This window comes from Ischnura elegans, chromosome 10, assembly GCF_921293095.1.
Source record: "Ischnura elegans chromosome 10, ioIscEleg1.1, whole genome shotgun sequence".
In the NCBI taxonomy this organism is placed as follows: domain Eukaryota; kingdom Metazoa; phylum Arthropoda; class Insecta; order Odonata; family Coenagrionidae; genus Ischnura; species Ischnura elegans.
Genome location: NC_060255.1, coordinates 95,536,581 through 95,556,737, shown reverse-complemented (window position 1 = coordinate 95,556,737; position 20,157 = coordinate 95,536,581). Strand labels below are relative to the sequence as shown.

Sequence of the window (20,157 nt, the reverse complement as noted above, 5' to 3'; positions counted from 1 at the left end):
ACTTTTCCAGAGAGCTCCGCACAGATAGGTAAAAGTGTTCCTAAGGTGCTTCTACATGCAGAATCATTGTCCTTTATAGTGCTCCATTACAAAAGCATCAAAGTTAGGCAACCAAGAGGATAACTGAGACTTTTATGATATATGTTATCACACCAACCACACCATACTTTTTAGGTACTACATTTTTCCTTAAAATTTTTAAAAAGATTTTCATCCGGGGCCACACTCATGTCCCAGTGAATTGTGACTACCGCAATGCTCGCAATTGGTAAATCTGGCCTAATGATGCAACTTTTCAGGTCCATACAAGTACATACATATGTTGTATCTAATTATTGGTCTAGGTTTAGTGTAAGTGGTAAGAGGAAAACAACAGTGAACTAGGGACGGATAATTAGGGATGCCATTTGGTGTGACTTTGGGGAAACCAATTTTCAGTTCTCAAACGGAGTGAGTGAAAGATTTTGTAGTAGAACGAGTTATGAATTAACATAGGGTTAAAAAGATATGAATGACAATCTGACATTAGAAATGATTCTGCTGCAACGTGCAATCTGTGACACACTATTTTAAGTTTTCTTTTTGCTGGCTGATGAGTAATAAACTTAACTAACAAACAGGCTCTGAGTAACCTACCACCATGCATTTCACATGTGTTGAAAGAAGTATGCCACTAAGGATGACAAACTTTATATATTAAATAAATTTGTGATAAGCTATACTCACCAAAATGTATGCAGTAATGAGCTTTTACACCTAAAAAGGTGACCAGATTACACTGGATATGTTCTGGTATTACTACGTGATGGTATGATGACTAGGCATGCTACAAAATAAAAAAATGCAGAGTTTATCGCTTGTGGGATATTGAAACATTGTATGAGTGGATAAGTTCGATTCTTGGTTCTCTCTTGGTAAGCCTTAAACTCAAATCTAAATTGAATCCAAACCGAAAAAATTATGACAAAACCTAGTTTTAAAACTTTTCTTGAGCATGATTTTGCTAACATACTAGGTATGTATAACTGTTGTTATTTTATGGATCCAATAACTTAAGAGATAACTTGATACATTATTCCTGGCAGTTTTCACAATAACAAAAAAATTATTGGTAACTTTGAAAATCATTCAATGAAAAAAAATGGCTTCATAAAGAGCCTGAACGGAAACCAATCGTAAGAACCAAACTGGAATAAGAACAGACAAAAGATTAGAACCATCCCATCCTCAGATTACTCCGTCTTACACTATTGAAAGTAGTGCTGCAAGAGTCTATGGTAGAGTGGGAATGTGTGAAGCTTCCAGATTTTTTTTTGGCCTTCTGTTGACTTGAAGGTGTTGCACTTCTATCAAGAGCCTCTTTAGCAAAATGGACAGTCCTCCGACGTCGCGAGTGCCTCTCCCTAAGCGCCCAGAAAGCCCTCAGGGTCACAAAGTACACCAACTCCACAGCACTGAGCAGGCTGCAGCCAAGGAAGAGGCCAGCAGCACCACCCATTGAACCTGCAGAAGGAGACATCCATACCAGCATGTTGAGTAAGAAGTGAGATTGGATGGTATGAAGACAAAGAAAAATTGAAAAAAGATCGGATGCTTTCCCGGCGTATGCTGGTAGTGAAGGCTATTCGAGTTCTCCACCGGGTTATCTCCTCCATGGCTGCCAACGTTTCGGGGTACGAGTCGTACTCCATCTTCAGGGCTGAGTGTCATGTCTCGGAAGGTGTTCGCCTCATATAGCGTGCCGGGATGTCAGGTTCCCTCTGATTGGCCCTTGGTATTAGCCAATCGGATTTTATTCAATACGGGTTTCCATACGTTACTAAGGGAGTAACCGCCATCTCCATTGAAGTTTTTGTCCGTTAGCCGGATCTCTATGGCCTCCTTCGTATTATGGAACTGATCTTTATTTTTTTGTCTAATCCGTTGGTATCGTATTCCTGCAGGACTGCAGTCCTACGATAGTGGGTCCACATGTGTCCTTCCACAATGAAGAATTATTGGGAAAGAATTACGAAGGAGGCCATAGAGATCCGGCTAACGGACAAAAACTTCAACAGAGATGGCGGTTACTCCCTTAGTAACGTATGGAAACCTGAATTGAATAAAATCCGATTGGCTAATATGTACCAAGGGCCAATCAGAGGGAACCTGATATCCCGGCACGCTATAAAAGGCGAACAACTTCCGAGAAATGACACTCAGCCCTGAAGATAGAGTACGACTCGTACCCCAAAACATCGGCAGCCATGGAGGAGATTACCTGGTGGAGAACTCGAATAGACTTCACTACAAAGAAAAATTTTTGAAAGGGCAGGGATGCAGTTATCAAGGAGCGGTCTCAACCTCATTTCCTCTTTTCTTCCTTCCCCCGACAGAAAGAATTTTTAGTGAATATTTTTGTAGTCAAATACATAAAATATATGCAGCTAACTTATTGTGTTTGGGGATGTGGTATATGACTGAAAGAGGAATGGCCTGAATTATTATATGCTACAGGAGAGGGAGCAATTCAGATCCATGTCCACCGGTAAGATATTAATTAGTTGGATTGCATGATGAAGAAGGGACTAGATATTAGTTTAGTCAATCTACGGAAGGACACATGTGGACCCACTATTGTAGGACTGCAGTCCTGCAGGAATACAATACCAACGGAATAGGCAAAAAAATAAAGATCAGTTCCATCAGTTTCCAGATAGAAAAACTAAATGTTCAAATTAATCGCACCATAAGGAAAATTTAAATGATTAGAAATAGAAAAAAAAACTTCTTCAACAGGAAAAAATATTTCATGTTGAAGAAGTTTTTTTTTCTATTTCTAATCATTGAAATAATATTTCATGACATTCTTTTAGCATGGTTTTGGAAGGTTTTGACATAGACTGATTTTGTGAATGTGCAGGGTTATAGGTTCCACAAAATGACAGCAAATGTTCAGAAAGCCCCTCTTTCACTATCATGTTAGTATTTAGAGACTATGAATTAGCATGTCTGATTTCATGCTTGAATGGTATGAAACAAAATAGTCTTATTTTACAGATAGGAAGGCATCTAAGAAGAAATAGTATTATATTCATTTTTTGAATGCTTTGTTTGTACTGGGAGTAGTTAGGCAGTTAACTGTTTCATTTTTTACTGTTCCTCTTTTGTTTTTATGCAACTATAGTCATAGATAGCAAGTTATAATGGAGAGATAAAGGAGCTATAATGGAATCCTAGCAGAGTTGTCACTACTATTCATGTCGCTGTCAGTGATATGACGAAACAGAACAGAGAAATATTAACTTATCATCTTTTTTAAGAGTACAGCAGCCTGAGGAAATAGTACATATTTTTAAAATAACACCAAATTTATAATCAGCATAACTAATTACACAGGGTGTCCCATTTATCTTGACCACCTGAAATAACTTTTTGTCCAGATGCAAATTCAAAAATGTGTCAAGCAAATGTTCATTAGCCGTTAATTAGCATGATACATATATTAGCATAACATTAACCAGTATGATTTCCTTCCTTGTAGCTTTGTTATTTACAAAGATATGAACAAGAGGAGTTGTAGGAGAGGTAATGAATTGCCGAATAAAAAATATAGGGTGCCATTTAAAAAAGACATACCGCTGTTCATATCTTTGCAAATAACAAAGCTACCAGGAAGGCAATCATGCTGATTAATGTCCCCCTGACGGCTAATGAACATTTGCTTGACACATTTTTGAATTTGCATCTGGACAAAAAGTTATTTCAGATGGTCAAGATAAATGGGAAACCCTGTATTACAAAGTTTTTACCCAGTAAGATATTATGTATTATCAAAATCCAAAGCTATCAAAATCCAATGCATTTAAATCGACAACTTCCTACTTACCCAACAAGTCTGAAAATCCAAAGAGCACGTCTCTCTTGTGCCGAGTCCTAGGGTACTTGGAGATGCCCCACCTGACAGTGTTGCCCAGGGGCCTTTCCAGATAGTAAAGCAACCAGGAAATAAAAGCAAAGAATTAGATTAGAATTTGGAAATGAGGATGGGAGCAGCTATTACCCTGTTCTGCAAAAAAAAAGTTCAAAAAATGCCCGGCTACAATTTAGGGTGTTTCTGGCTAATTTAGGGTCGCTGAATCCGAAAATGACCTCCGTTTTTTTTTTTCTATCACCCTCCATTTTTACGAGCAACCCCTAAATTAGGGAAAACAACCCCGTATCTAAATTTATTGCTTTTCAAGTGACTTATACCACTGTTATCTGCTTCTGATTGAAAAAGCTGACGTTTTAAGGCTATAAGGGTCACGGAGAGAGACAAACTTGACTGGGGTTGAAAAGATTTAGGGGGTGAAAATTGAAAAAAAAAACTTTAAAAAACGTTAAAATGACCATTTTTCTTTGCTTTTTATTGCATATGATATGGTAGCTAATAGAAAAGTTTTTAAGGGATGAATACACTGTCCACCCCCCCCCCCCCCCATTTTATAAAGGATTAATATAACATAAAATATAAGAGGGGAAGGGGGGGTATAGGAGGTGATATTAATAAATTTATTCCAGTTAAAAACCACTCTTACTTTGTAGATGACATTGAAATTGGTGGACATATGATTTTTTTTAAATCGAGACAATCAAGAAGAACAATAATGCCCAAACTAGGTAGAACACAACTCCCCTTAGGTACATATTTCATAATTCAATTTTGTTATTGAATAGCCAAAAATATTTTAAGTAATAGAAAAGCCAAGTGTTTGGCAGTGTTGTGCTGCAGAAGAATACTCAAGTCCCTCAATACCCCACCAAAGACTATAAGTAATGCTCAGACAAATACATTTTCACTCAATTGATTGTTAATACATATCAATATACATTATACAAATGGAATAGCACTTTTTAAAATAAATTAATTTCAAAATGTGGCTTTGGAGAAGCAATTTTACAGAAAAAATATCACTTATCAAAAACGATTTTGTTCAACCTAATGTTTAAATTAACATTGAATAGAAGTAAAACTATGAATATGTATGCAAATCATGATCATATCTTAGATATCATAGCCTGCAGGCCCAAGTATAAGCCATACAAGTGCTGTGCAGATATATTTACGGTACATATCATGGGAATGGGCAGTTTTGGAAAACTGTTCACTTTACAACCAGTTCCTATCAGTGATCCACTCATATTGACTCTTTGGTTCTTTTAAATGCATCTCTATTAAAATAACAATGGCAAGATCATTGAATCACACACCATTGGATGATTTCCGTCCTCGCTGCCACGTAGGTGACGTCCTCACAAGGGGAAAGGCACTCGCAGGAATTCTCTAGACTGTGATGGGATGCTGGAAGTTTAATCAGAAGATCTGTAGTGGAAAGGAAACAAAAGGAGCTGACATTGGTGAGATGGCCACCAGCAGGGGCGCAGCTAGGAATTAAGGCTGGGGGGGGTTTAGGTGCAACTAATATCGGGTGTGTGGGCATATGGAATACCCATCAGAATAAGCGGTAGGTGCGAGATTAATAAATTGCGGAATTTAATGAAAAACGGTTCAAAATGTTGAGTTTTACGGCTTTCTGAGGGATATTTAATTATCCTTAAACTATTCTATTATTAATATCAATCCAATTAAGTAAAATGGATTAAACTTAAAAATTTCTCCGAGCTCTGGGGGGGGGGGTTTTAACCCCCAAAACCTCCCCCTCGCTGCGCCACTAGCCACCAGAGGACTTAAAGACCTGTTTTGAGTGATGTTTTATGGAAACATAAGAATAGCTAATGGGATGGCAGGATAGGGTAGCTGCCTCCCCCCGAAACTATCATAGCTGATGTAAATTATGCAACTTTAGTGTGGGGAGGGAACATCGGAAGGAAACACTGATTTCTTTTACATATTGGTATGGTATGGTATTTGTAGGAGGCGACCGACAGTTTACTGTAAGTCATTTGTGCCACAAGGGATGGGTAGGTAATGAAGGATGGAGAGAAACCTAGCATCAGCATTAGCTTGCTCTTAACAAAAGGCCCCAAGGGCACCATGGCTTAATGTCCCATCCGACGGACGGAGTGTATACGCTTGAAATATCCTCCACACATCATTCAAGCAGGGATCGGGGAGTCTCTGAAAATTCTCTGCCACTGCCGGAATTTGAACCCGAGCCCATGGGGTGGGAAGCCAACACTCTAGCCACACCAACCAAATCCCCCTTTATCAAACTCCTTCATTCCACTGCACATATTCACATAACCATACAAGAAGGTAGAAGCCAACTGCCCCATTGCCTTTCGCCCTCTCCCTAGCAGGAAGCATCACTTACATCCCATTGGTCAGCGTGCCCTCTTAAGCTTCGTTCCAAAGAACTTTTCACATCACTTGAGCATATAAGCAATCGCAGTGGCCGGCAAGAGGTGGCGGACATTGGGAGTGAAAAGATGCTAAGTGAGTCGGATAAGTGGAAAGGTACATGTCAGCTGCCTCTTATGCTAATATATTGCAGTCACAATCTGCTAGACAGGGCCAGTCATATGGTTCCATACCCCCCCCCCCCCCCAAGTGGTGTCATGGTGCCGTAACGCCGTTCCGGCACTGGGTAAGAAAAGACAAAATAGTCAAATAACACTTACTTGTAAAAAAAGTTAAGAAAAGTGCGTTCCAGCAGTACTAATTTTGCCATGACACCACTGATCAGTGGCGCAGTGAGGGGAGGGTTTTGAGGGATGAAACCCCTCCCAGAGCTCAGAGAAATTTTTAAGTTTAATCCATTTTACTTAATAGGATTAATATTACTAATAGAATAGTGTAAGGATAGTTAAAATATCCCTCGCAAAGCCGTAAAACTCACCATTTTGAACACTTCATCTTAAAATTCCACAATTTAAAAATCTCGCACCTATCGCTTATCCTGGTAGGTATTCACACCACCACACACACCGGTATTAGTGCATCTAAAACACCCCCCCCCAGCCTTAATTCCTGGCTGCACCCCTGTTACTAATAGAATAGTGCAAGGATAATTAAAATATCCCTCGGAAAGCCGTAAAACTCACCATTTTGAACCATTTATCTTAAAATTCTGCAATTTATTAATCTCGCACCCGCCGCTTATCCTGGTGGATATTCCATACCCTCACACACCCCAGTATTAGTTGCACCCAAACCCCCTCCAACCTTAATTCCTAGCTGCACCCCTGCCCCTGATCCCCCCTGCATGGGCACAGTTTAAATACTGTCTATGCCCAGTGGCGGATTAAGGGTTAGGTGTGGGGAGGCGATATCATCCACTGCAGTTTTTGGAAACATTGAAAAAATGGCAAATTTTAGGTGACTCTCAAATTAAATTTTTTAGCTCATCAGCTTAAAAAGAATGTGACAAAATGAATGATGAATATCTAAATTCCACTTGTCTATGCATATCATACCTCGATTCTTTTTCGCTGAGAGGTGTTTCATGCCCCTGATGATAAACTGCCCCTCCCCCAAAAATAGGATGTTAATATGACCCTATCTATGCCCACGGGTGGAGCCATTCCTTCCTTGGTGCAACTCGGTGGATATTCGTGGTGGAACTTCCACCAGAGAGGCTAATGGAAGAGGCAATCCACCCATTACACTTATCAGTAGCTTGTGCAGTGAATGATTGATGCAATCATGTTTCCCACCCTGTTGCTTGTTGTCTGGTGACAATAACTCCAGAGTGATTGGCAAGGAAAGGAGTTACTTCCAAAGGTTAATCCAAAAGGCTATGGATCTTGCTGAAACACTTCAATAGAGAGGACAGCTACTAGCTCTCATATGATATAGGTGGAACTGCCAATGAAACTGGTTTCATCAGACCAGGGATGCCGACTTACAAAAAATATTGGGGGGGCCAAATCGGGGATCTTGCCCCGGGAAATTTTATAAGTAGTGAGTTTTAAGTATTTTAAGCATTTTAGAAGAGCCATATGATCAAAATTAGAACCCTGATAACTTGAATCTCGATATCTGGGCACTCCGGGGAAAATCGACAAACCTGAAACATTTTTTTCCTGCACCCATAACAAATTTTTGAGGGGGCTCGGGCCCCCTTTGGCCCCATGGAGTCGGCGCCACTGCATCAGACAGCAAACAATACGGTGGAAGCAGAAGAAGAAGAAGATAGTCACAGTCTCCAAGAGTCACAGAAAATCATCAAAATTTATGACTTTTTCTCTCAGGTCTTTACCCATTGGCTCAAGGCTCCCACCTTCCCACCCTTTGCCTAGCTAACAATTTAGCTGACATTTCCACACTTAGAACCTCCAGGGTTAGGAATTTTCCTCTAGAATGGAGTCCTCGAAAATTCCTCCACTCACCCCACCCTTATCTACCACCTTGATCATAGTGCATCCTAGCACACTTGCAATTGAAACATGTCATTCTATCATGGCTTTTAAAATAGGAATTTGATACAGTCTCTTTCAATCATGATGGCCACTAATGTTTAATAACTTCTGAAGATGTGGATAATTGCATAAATGGATACTTTTTATATATTGTCCATTTTTTTCTTATCGGTGAGAGAGTGGAAGCCTTGTGGGTAAAGCGCTTTCCCAAGTGCATAGTTTCAAATCTTTGGGTTGTTTATTTGGGTTTTCATCCACATTCTGCATATGGTGGTGATGTTTATCCTATTATGCTGTAGGCATCCTCAATCTAAGCTTATGTAGAGATGCCTTTGAATCTGCCAGCATTAGTAGATCTCGGGTAATTTGGGGACTGCTCAACAGATTCCAATGAGGATTCAAAGGCATACCCACTACAGCTTGGTCTGAGGGTGCTGGCAGCATAATAGGAGTAACGTTCCACCACCATGAGCAGAACAAGGATGAAACCCAAAACACAGGTACGTGTTTCAGTGCAATGGCATGAAAACCTTCCACAGAAACCCAGCAGCTTCTAAGTTTATTTAGAGAATCACTCACCCTCATGCTGTGATAGGCAGATAAGGCCAGCAATGTCACAAGGGGTGGCATCGCCTACAAGAGAAAATAAATACAAAATTACATTATTCAAACGCCAAGAAAGCATGAAATAGGGATTTAGCATTGTATTATTGTATTATAACTTAGGCATTTTCTATATGTACAATGGGAGTGGCCATGTGCATACACTATTAATTCTATACTGAATTATTATCTGATGTGGTCAAATTTAACGTGCAGAAAATAATCTTAATAATCTATGATAATTTTTCTTTAGTAACCGGGACAAACCGGGTAAACATATAAATAGCAAGAGTAAAAATCAGAGACTATGGCATTCAAAAAGTATGCAATCCATGAAGGTGTTTATGTAAAAGTTATGCATTACATATACATATCTATTTTAAAACGCAAAGTAGAGCATAAATTGAATTATTTTTCCTTATGGCCCTGTGTTTATTCAAATATTCTGTGTACCAGAACAAATTTTCATGGCACCATAGGTGGATCTAGGGAGGGGGGGGAGACGGGGGCACGTGCCCCCCCCCAGAACCTTAAAAAATATGGAAGATTTTAATTAATTCCCATTATCATTGCGTTCGTTTTGTATTACGAAGTATCCTTGTGTCCCCCCCCCCAAAACAAAATCCTGGACACGGCCTTGCTTGTACCCCCCCCAGAAAAAAATCCTGGATCCGCCCCTGCATGGCACCCTCTTCAATATTATTACAAATCCACTGGCCCCACATATCCGTTTCGCACTCTGTATCTTTGAGACCCTAATCATACAAATGCATTCATGGTCAGCTTTCATGGATATATGCATATCATTGCCTTCATAATGACACATATATAGCATGTCTGATCAAAGGCTAGCCAATGAAAATCTGCAAAACTTGCCAGCATTGATGATGGAGGAGTAAAATCCTTGCCAGCCATAAGGTCATGGGTTCGAGTTCTGTTTGGGAAGGTTACCTCTATCCATGGCATAGCTTTCGCGTTCATCCATTGTTATCTTTTGTCTCATTGTGCTGTTTTCTGGGAGGGGGAGATTAAAAAAAAAGATAAAATACAAAAAACTAAAGTGCCCTATATTGTGTGAAGTCTCCTAGGGTTATATATGTTATAATAATAATAATATTTATTAACACCGTAGGGATACAATTTTCTGTGGGTTTCGCCAAAAATACAGGTTACATTGGGGGAGACATAAAAGAATTGCAGTAAAACACAGATTACAGAATGTCGTTAAAAAATTCCTGAACTCACTATAATAACATTTGCTATACAGCATGATTTTCAATCTATTTTTAAAAACCATTGGTGAGGTAAGGGATTTTAAACCAGATGGTAGCTTATTGTAAATAATTGCAGCAATAGAGTAATAGGGGACTTTCAGGCATAGGCTAAATGAATATAGATTACTATGGATGTCATTTTTAGAGCGAGTGTCATGACTATGAAAGTCAGAGTTAACTTGAAAGTAATGAGGATAACACTTCACAAACGTGGTGCATGTAAGAATATAAACACATGGAAGTGTGAGGATCCTGAGGGAGACAAACTGTGGCCGACCACTTGTTCGGATTGCAATCTTACAGATGGCCTTAATGGCCTGTTTCTGTAGGGAGAAGGCCTTAGCTGCAGGAGGGGAGTTACCCCAAAACATAATAGTATAGGATGGTAATGAGTGTTATCACCAGCATTTTAATGAAAAATTCATCCATCATCATCAAGGTGAATGAATAAATTTGCGACCACTGCGATGCAAACAATGACGTTGAAGGAGTCGTCCATTGAAACATTGGTGATACCAACGATTCAAACCAATCAAAATCCTGAGAAGGCTGCTCGCCAATAACTTACCCGGAAAGAATTACATAGTATTTTACATAAGTGCCTGTTTAGCATTATCAGCATTTCCTGTCCTGGTCCTTACCTGCATATTTACGGCTGCTGTCAGATGAAGCTGTCACTGGTTGCAGTCGCCCACCAAACAGGTGCTCAGCATGGCAGCCACACAGTTTGCGGGCCAAAGAAGCACGGCATTGTGAGCGACATGAGTTAAAGGAGTAGTGAAGTTCTCCGTGAGGCAAAGGACTGCTACTCTCGCTCCCTGGCTCATCCTGCAAGCAAAGGTAAAATCAGTTGAGTACCAACAGAGGACAAGTTAGTCCATCTGACTAGATAGCAAGCTCCCACATAATCTTTCATTTTATGATCAATCACTTATGTTTGTGGAGAGGCTTTTGTGGGCTTCGCTAATGGGGGAGAGGTAATACCAACACTGAGAGCAGGAGCAAACTTAACGGTGCAAAATGTATATAGCCTCCCTAGTTTGTCACTGAAAACATGTGAGTCAAAGGTGGCCACAGGTATTTTGGCCCCAGTTCCGAGACAATATACCTCCTCATTTGGAAGATATTGTGGATAATCCCTTAACAGAAGCCCATGACACTGTCAGCTACCAGGCTGAATGAAGCACCGTAGGTAAAAGGCATTCTTAAAGACATACAAGGAGATTGCGTGAGGTTTGTCAACACTGCTCCACGAGAAGATTTACAAGTTTAACTCGACGGAGGTTTGAGAGTGACTGAATTTCCAAAGCACTAGGCCATGCCTGCTGTCTGCTGATTGGCCAAGGGAAAGTAACGTTTGGAGAAATTTTCCCTACCCCCACCCCCACTTGCTTTAAACACACCAGCAACTCTACAAGGATAAAATGAACAGAATCTAGCCACCTCTCAGTTTTTTTGATAGGTATTTAGTTTAAATCAGCATACATACATTATACCAGGGCCAGAACTAGGAGTTTTGTCTGCGGGGGGGGGCAAATATCAGTTTGCCCCCCCCCTGCCTAGATCACCCCTTGCTCCTGCCCTCTCCCTCCCACCACTAAAATATAATATACCCATAAGCTATTTTTTTACATGCAGTAATTAAAATTACACACTGTATGTTTGCTTTTAAGAAGTTTTATTAATATTATTGTTTAATTATTTATAAATTAATAATTATTGCTATAAAATTTAATAAAAAAAATTAAATAACTTTTTAAAACAAAATTTTTAAATTTTGCCGCCCCCTGAAATCTACCATCCAGGGTACTTTTCTGCCCTCCCCTAGTTCTGGGCTTGCATCATACTTCATGTTGCATTTATTTTATATCACCAGACTAACGCATGCACATACATGGGTGCAGGGATGGCAATAGAAACTAAATGAAAGTCAAAACCAGTAAAATTTCAATAGCTTTGTTCCCGGGAGCGAAATCTAGAAGCGAAATGAAATGGATTCAAACCCAGGGAGCTAAACTTAGGGTCGAAACGAAATCAGAGTCAAAACTATTTTGGGTTAAAACTAAATTAAAATTCTGGGACGAAACGAAACGCAATGACGCAACGAAAACAATGTTTCGCACCAGAGGGACCACGTGCTTCACCTTAGAACTGATCAGTTTCGACCCACACACCAAGCATGAAGTATACTTGAATGAAGTAGAGGTACGGCCTACTGCCATTAGATACATGGGGCACTCATATTTTTACCACTAACAGGAGAACGGAGAACGCAAACTGGCCATTCGATTTTTACGTTCAATATTTTAACCTCTCTACAAGCATATCAAACGTAATGGGTGGCAACTATTCCCTCTTTTCCCCCTCCACTCAACTTTTGGGATTGAATCGTAGCTATGAGCAGCGGAGTTTCGATTAATTTAGTTTCTTCCCCGGGAGTAAAGTTTCATCCCAGGTCGAAACTAAGCTCCTTATTGATTTTAATTTCATGCCGGATCAAAACTAAACCTAGGCCTTGTATTTTCGTTTCCCTCCAAAGGGTCGAAACAAAACATTTTCATTTCCTTTCATTTACCATCCCTGCATGGGTGGCTGTGGTTGTATTAGAGATTGAACCATAGAAACTATTTCTTTTTCACTAACAAGAATGAGTGGAAACTTTGTTCATGCCTTGCTTACAGTACTATGGCTATAAACTAGCAAACAGGAACGACCACCATCTTAGCTTTACAGCCCTCCTTCCTCAAGAATCTGACAAATATGCCGCAACCTAAACTTTTGGTGTGAAAGCGTCTTTGAATTACCTACAAATGGCTTGCATATCAACCTTCCTTTTCTCCATTACTAGTGCTTTCATGTGGCTTAAAAGCAATCACACTGCTATATTTTGATTCATTGCACTATTTTTGAAATATATGAATAGCAGGTGCCTCTCTTCATCAATTATTACAGCTATTTTCATGAGGTAATTTATTTTATTGGATATAATTTTGATCCTCCCCCAAAATACATTTTCAGGAGGTCCCCCAAACATAGGTACTTTGCATCATGGAACCTCCTCTCACTGTGAGTACCCTTTGGTAAATGATAAATTAATAGCCTGCCTCAATAAAAAAGGTCAGGTTTTGAATCACAGAAAATTCAATAGGTAGATTGGTCTCTGACATTGACAGAAAAAGAATTTAATTTTGGACCACTCCTTCCTCAAATCAATTGGCCGAGAACAGCAATTCCATCAGCAATTGGTCCATGAGACTCTTCGGACTGGTCCACAGGAAAAATTAACAAGTTGCTCACCAATAGTAATTGTGAAATATTGGACATTGAATTGGGGTTAATATGATAAATTCTTCTTTTTCTTCCATAAGAAATGATTTATAAGCTATTATTACCATGTTATGAAAAATTAAGATTGGACTACATCACATTTGACTTTTTTTTTATCTGATAGGGAGTATGGTTAGGGATGGTCCATCCACAATTTAATATTAAAGTTGAGAGATGAAATGTAAGAATTTTATAATTCCACATAAATTTTATACTTTATGACCTAGACGTCAAAGTGGCACATCATCACCAGATGTGCCACATGTCACATAAAAACCAAGGTTGTAAAGTATTAAATGAATGTGTAATTACCTATGTATAGAAATTTTACATATCATTATGTTAAGTTGATTCTAGGGATGAGTCGATTCCAAATGTCGATTCTCGATTCCACCGATTCTCGAGCACGGAACCAGATCGAGAATTGATCGCCTGAAGTCGATTCTGGATTCCATCAATTCCAAGAAGATAAATATTTTTAAAATACACTCCAAGCTTGAGACATAAAGGCCGCCACACACCTGAGTTATTGTGCACTTTTTATTGTTAAGTTAATTTATGCCTTGAAACAGTAAAAGTGTATATTTATTTTTAAAGCTGAGGATGTATGTCAATAATTCTAATTTGCGATTTTTTTAAATATATTTTTTGGACCACTTAATGGTCTTTGTTGATTTATTCCATACAATTCTTAAATTCTAATGACAGCAATATGACTGACAAATCGATATCCCACCTGTAAGTATGAATAAGAGGCGGTGGAATCAGAATCGAGAATCGGGAATCGATTTGAAATAATCAGAATTAGAATAGGAATCAAAAAAATGGGGAATTGACTCATCCCTAGTTGATTCCATGAAGTTACACCCAAGACAATGAATTAGATTCAAGTTAAGTGGTCCACAGATTCCAAAGGGGTCTGAATCACTATCCTGGAATGTCTACACCTCCATCTCTCACCTGGAAGCGACACTTTCTCTGAGCCACCCCAAGTCCAGTTCGTGCCTCATCAGTCGTGATGATGGCAGCGGCAGCGAGATCCACACTCACGTAGTGGCCAACGGTTGATGCCAGAGGTCTCGAGAAGACATCTGCTTGGTCCCATGGACTGTGGAAGTACATCTGAAATGGAGGTATGTAACTCGAATATACAAGTTGGCTGCTAAAATAATAACTGGACTCAGTTATGGCTACAAAAGGTACAAGGAATAATTACAATTTGAAAAATAAAAAGCTATAAATATATAACTCCAAAGAATCAAATTTATTTCACATATTTAGGGATTTCTTGGTGTTTAAAGCCATACTCGAATAGATTCAATTCGAACAGAAGCTATTTCCTATTTGTACACAATTTGCACACTTTGGGTGTTTACACGGAGCAATTTTGATGGAGAACATGATCACGCATCTCTCGGGTGGGTAAATGCACCACGTAAACACCCTTTAACAATAAGTTCAACAGACTCAGGCGTTACATGGTGGAAGTTCAACATATCTAAATAAAAGCTGGTGGCACTTTTCCACAATATTTTAATACGTATGATGCGTTTCGGCTCACAGTGCCATCCTCTGGTACAAGAAGACCTTCTTGTCTGTCTTCTTGTCACTTCTTGTACCAGAAGATGGCTCTGTCAGCCGAAATGCATTAAATTATTACGGAAAAGTGCTACCAGCTATTATTTAAACCCTTTAACAATATCAGCTTATTTAGCAAGTTCGCCAACATATCCTAAAATCAGACTTCACATCAGGCTTTTTCCGGAGTTTTCAACATTTCAGATTTTAAAATTTTTCAGCTACTTAATTATTTAAACTATCTAGATTTTTTTCACAATACTTAAGATATATGTATATCTTATAGCCACAGTAAGATTATGAGGGTTTGCTTAAATTGCAGCCGTTGAAAAGGTCAAAATCACGAAAAAAAAAAAGTCAAATGAGTCAGGCCAATAAATCGGCCCCTGGGAGTTTTTGCTCAACCAGCAAGGGCTGATATATCAGCCCAGTGGCAGTGAAAGAGTTAAGACAAAGCAACATGCAGAGAAACAGGAAAAAAAAGAGAACTGACAACATTCAGAAGTGTAACCACACACCTTGTAGCCGTGACTGATTTGCACTAGCTGGATGTTCACGTCACCGTCTAGTGGGTTGCCAGCCGCCACAGTGAGCGGATGTCTGCTGTCCCTGCAAAAAATAATCCACTGAGTAAGTCTATCAGGAGAGGGCACTCAAAATGAGAATGTGGGGCCAAAAACAAAGCCAGCAAGAGCATGTGACCATGGCGTATTTGACTTCACTCTCCTCGGCCTTCCTCCAAATTGATAATAATAACAATTTTATCTGCCAGCAGACACAATGCACTGATATGAACAGGGCATGTATACAAGGCACGTCGAAGAAACCAAAATTACAATGAACCCAATCACTCAAACTCACAGATGTTCATCTCAATTTGTTATAAAACACAGACATTCGTCTATACTATAGAAACATTGATCAATGAGAAATGAAAAGACTGCTTTTTTTAATTGAGGCGCTCTCCTTTCATTCTTAATAATCAAGGGTAAGTTGTTATAGATTTTTGTACACATTGCCCTAGGCCCACTTAGTGTCAAAGATAAGTTAGATGGTTGGACATGCACATAACTAGGTACATCTCCTAGTTTTTTTGCGAGTGATATTTATCATTTAATAAAAAGACAACCAATATACTATATGATAAGAAGATATGGTAAGAAGCAGCTGAGAAACTCAAGAAACAACACTGAAAGGGGTCAGCACAAACTTAATTAAATGGTATTATCTTGCTCCATTCCTCACAATTATTAAGAAAACAAACTCTGCATGCAATAATTTTATAATTTGACGCATGTACAATACTGTTCAGGATCACATAGATATTGAAAACCTACTATGCCTGCTCATTGTTGAGCCACCAGCCCACTGCAAAAGTCAACAGTATAAACATAACCATGGGTTCAATCGGCACTCAACCTTTCATAAATATACACTACTTACAGTCATGAGACCAAAAGCAATTGGATTTTGGTTCCATTTTAGAGTGGCTCCAAGCATTAATTACAAAAATTCCCATTAGATGACTTGACTAGATCACTTTATGCTATTTTTATCACTTGACTAAGGATGCTAGAGTTACACCTCTCTGCAGCTCTGGCTGCTTGCATCTGGTCAAGGCCGGAGAAGACGACGTAACAGAGTCCAGCCTCATTCAGGACGGCATGCCATGGAGGAGGCTCCTCTTGGCTGGTGGAGAGGCCGCTGATGCTGCTCTTAAACTTGAATTTCGGCTGCAGCTGCATGGAAGAAATCATGTAAAGAAATCCGTTTAGCACAAAATGCAGAAGTCAAGGCATGTACATAGAGACTGACTCTGTTTGAAGGATCAAGGCTCTGTACAGAAACCCTTTTCTAACCTGGGTGAGGGGGGTAGCCTTCGGGCCCAGGGGCGCAGCCAGGAATTAAGGCTGGGGGGGGTTTAGGTGCAACTAATACCGGGGTGTTTGGGGTGTGGAATATCCACCAGGATAAGCGATAAGTGCGATTAGGTGATTAATAAATTGCAGAATTTTAAGATAAATGGTTCAAAATGGTCAGTTTTACGGCTTTCTGAGGGATATTTTATTAATCCTTACACTATTCTATCAGTAATATAAATCCAATTAAGTAAAATGGATTAAACTTAAGCATTTCTCTGAGCTCTGGGGGGGGGGGGGGGGTTTAACCCCCAAAACCTCCCCCCTCACTGCGCCACTGTTCGGGCCAGTGGACCTTCCACCCTTTGGGGTATCTGAGGGGTACCCCTACATCAACCTCTCTCAGGGAAATTTATCCAATCTTTCCCAGGAAATTAAAAAAAAAATATATGTAACCTTCTCAGAACTTAAATTAAGCCTGAGTGTGACTGTTGCAGGCTAGGAAATGATCAAGCAGAGTTAGAAAATGAAATGGCTTTTATGTTCAACAAGTTTCCCAGTGTTTCGCCAATATACTTTCCCATGATGAACTTAACGTCCTTCACCTTCTCACTGACGACCAAAAGGAGCGTCGACTTAAGGCCTGCCTGGAGCTGCAAGTTCAGCTGAAAGAGCACCCAAATCGTGGTGCTATAGATACGACCTACAAACCAAGCAGCAATCAAGTCAATGGAAGACAGCCGACTCTCCCCACCCAAAAAAAGTACACCAAGTGAAGTCGAACATCAAGATAATGCTCATTTGCTTCTTCAACTGCAGAGGTGTTGTGCACACGGAATTTGTTCCTCCAGACAAGATGGTAAACCAGCAGTTCTACTTGGAGGTTTTGCAGAGGTGAAGGGAAAACATTCGGAAGAATAGGGCGGATCTTTGGCAGCACATGTTATTGGTTCTTCCACCACAACAACGCACCCCCCACCCCTCACCGTGCTGTCTGTGAAGCGGTATTTGACAAAAAACGGCATGACACAAATTGTTCACCCCTATTCACCGGACCTTGCCCCTGTGACTTCATGAAAGGAAAATGTTTTGGAAATGTTGAAGAGGTGAAACAAAAATCGTTCGAAGGCCTGAAGAACATTGATTTAAGTGAATTTAAAAATAGTTTTGAACAGTGGAAGAAATGATCAGATACGTTTGTTGCAGTTAATGGGGATTACTTTGAAGGTGATAAAAATTTGGTGGGAAAATATTTATTTAGAAAAAAGTTAGTGCGTAATTCCTGTTATTTTTTGGTCCCCCCTGGTATGCTATGTTCCCACTAGAAGTTGAGAAGCTGAAAAGAGAGGAAGAATTCAGGTGTCTGGAAAATTGACTCAGCAGCAATAGGATAACAGCCAAAACAGTAGCCTGTAACATAAATGGAATGTTGCTGTAATGGATTTTATGAATATTTTCCTCGTGATTTCACGTAAAATATCATTTTTCTTAGGCTATGAATATTATATTAAGATTATTTAAGTGTTCTACCAGTTAAGGTAAGTTTGAATTTGTGAATAATTTCAGACGTCTACCCTCCCATCAAGGAGTTCCATCTTCAATCGACAATAAGGCCTGTTCCCTTTCATTCTTTCTTAAAATCCTATACTCTATCTCTTCCTACCAACCATTCTTCCTTTTGTTCCCATTCTGTTTGTATCCTAAGCATTATCATCTCAATGTTTCTTTGCAACAGTTAAGTTTCTACAACCACCCTTAACCACTGGAGTATACATGAATTATGTCCAGAGATAGAATGACAAATGACAGTTCCTGTCACATGTCAAACCAAATGTCTCACCTTGATGAAGAGGTCCTTGAGGTCACTGGCAGGTGGTAACAAGTCTTGGCTGTTGGCAAATGGTCTGAGGTTGGTCAAGGAGCCCAGGGTTGCTGTACGGAACGCCTCCAGAAAGGCAAGCACCAAGGCCTCTTCTTTGTCCGCTGGAACAGTGCCTGATTCCTTCTCGTCATGTCGGCTTTGCACCCTATAGCATCAAAAGAAACAGGTTAATATGATAGTAAATTTTGAGACAAGAAATAATGAGGCTTCATCAGTATACATATTTCTTACTGTAAGGAGAAGTTCATGAGGATTTTGCAGAGGATTCCAACGTGAGTCAGATCCCTTGTGTGTTCCCCTCCTCCCACTTAGGCAGGCATGACAGAAGCAAATGACGCCACCCAACTTAAACTAGATAGAGATGTTGGGAATACTGATGGCACAGGCAAAAACAGTAGAGATCACTTTAAGTATGGTATCGTGATGGGCTGCCAATCTTTGTGAATACGTTACAAGCTTTTGAAGATATGGTTTACATTGTTACGATTATTACCTTATAGGTTGCACAATAAATTATGTTTAAATAAATTATTTATATTTAAATTAGGCCATCCAATCTTTTTTAAGCCCTTCTGTAGTATCTACTTGTTTCTTGCTTTGTTAAGGGGATGCATAAAGCATTCAAGTACTCTAATCCACAACAATTTCATCAAAATCAATGTGTATTTAATAAATATTAAATTCATGAAGGCATAAATAAATACAATTCAGAGTTAATGACACACTGACACTTAAGATAATTATAACATGAATAAATTAGAAGTGCATGGTTTTCAACTGAATGATATGCATACCAAACTAATTACATAATTAGAATCTATATCTTTTGATTAATGGATCCAAATGAATGATCCTGTGACACAAGATGATTTGCAGATCTCAATTTGAATCAGGTATAATGTTAGGAGAGAGAATTTCTCAAGATGGTGCCCCCAAACATAGGTATGCACTCAAAGGTAAACCTCCAAACTTGGTGAAGATCGACTGACCACTTAGCTACTTCCAGAATTTCCGTGGGATCAGGAGGTGGGGGCCGAGGGCAGATAGTGGCAGCTGGCACCGGTGTCCTCCACACCCAGTGGTCGCGCTCCACCGAGATGACTGTCGGACTGTCAGCAAACCTGGACCATGTGCTAAGGCTAACAGAAACAGCACCGCCAGCAGCAAGAATCATCAAGAGCAACCAGCAAAACCTGCGAGTTTGGAATACTTTAATTACCGCAAGCTAGCATAGGGAGAGGGCATGGAAGTTTTGATCTCAGGGTATTATCCATTAAACGAGGTTTCCTGG

The 20,157-nt window shown here is 39.6% G+C and overlaps 1 protein-coding gene across 1 annotated transcript; it reads right to left on the bottom strand.

Annotated features, from left to right (window-relative positions):
- Positions 1-674: 674 nt before the first annotated feature.
- Positions 675-20,157, bottom strand: LOC124167324 (acid-sensing ion channel 3-like). The gene is made up of 10 exons (XM_046545304.1): positions 19,856-20,157; positions 18,825-19,011; positions 16,710-16,864; positions 15,644-15,734; positions 14,508-14,669; positions 10,862-11,048; positions 8,923-8,976; positions 5,233-5,344; positions 3,869-3,960; positions 675-1,503 (listed from the first exon to the last, which is right to left on the bottom strand). Exons 1-10 carry the CDS (start codon positions 20,038-20,040, stop codon positions 1,211-1,213), a joined length of 1,518 nt encoding a protein of 505 aa, XP_046401260.1. The 5' UTR covers positions 20,041-20,157; the 3' UTR covers positions 675-1,210.

Bases quoted from the DNA above. Each gene is read 5' to 3' on its own strand.
- LOC124167324 (XM_046545304.1), bottom strand. From the start codon at position 20,040: ATGATTCTTGCTGCTGGCGGTGCTGTTTCTGTTAGCCTTAGCACATGG. The intron at 14,670-15,643 runs GTGTGTGGTTAC...CCTCCATTTCAG, and splicing joins AAATCAGTCACGGCTACAAG to ATGTACTTCCACAGTCCATG. The intron at 11,049-14,507 runs GTGAGAGATGGA...CTTTGCTTGCAG, and splicing joins AGAGAAAGTGTCGCTTCCAG to GATGAGCCAGGGAGCGAGAG.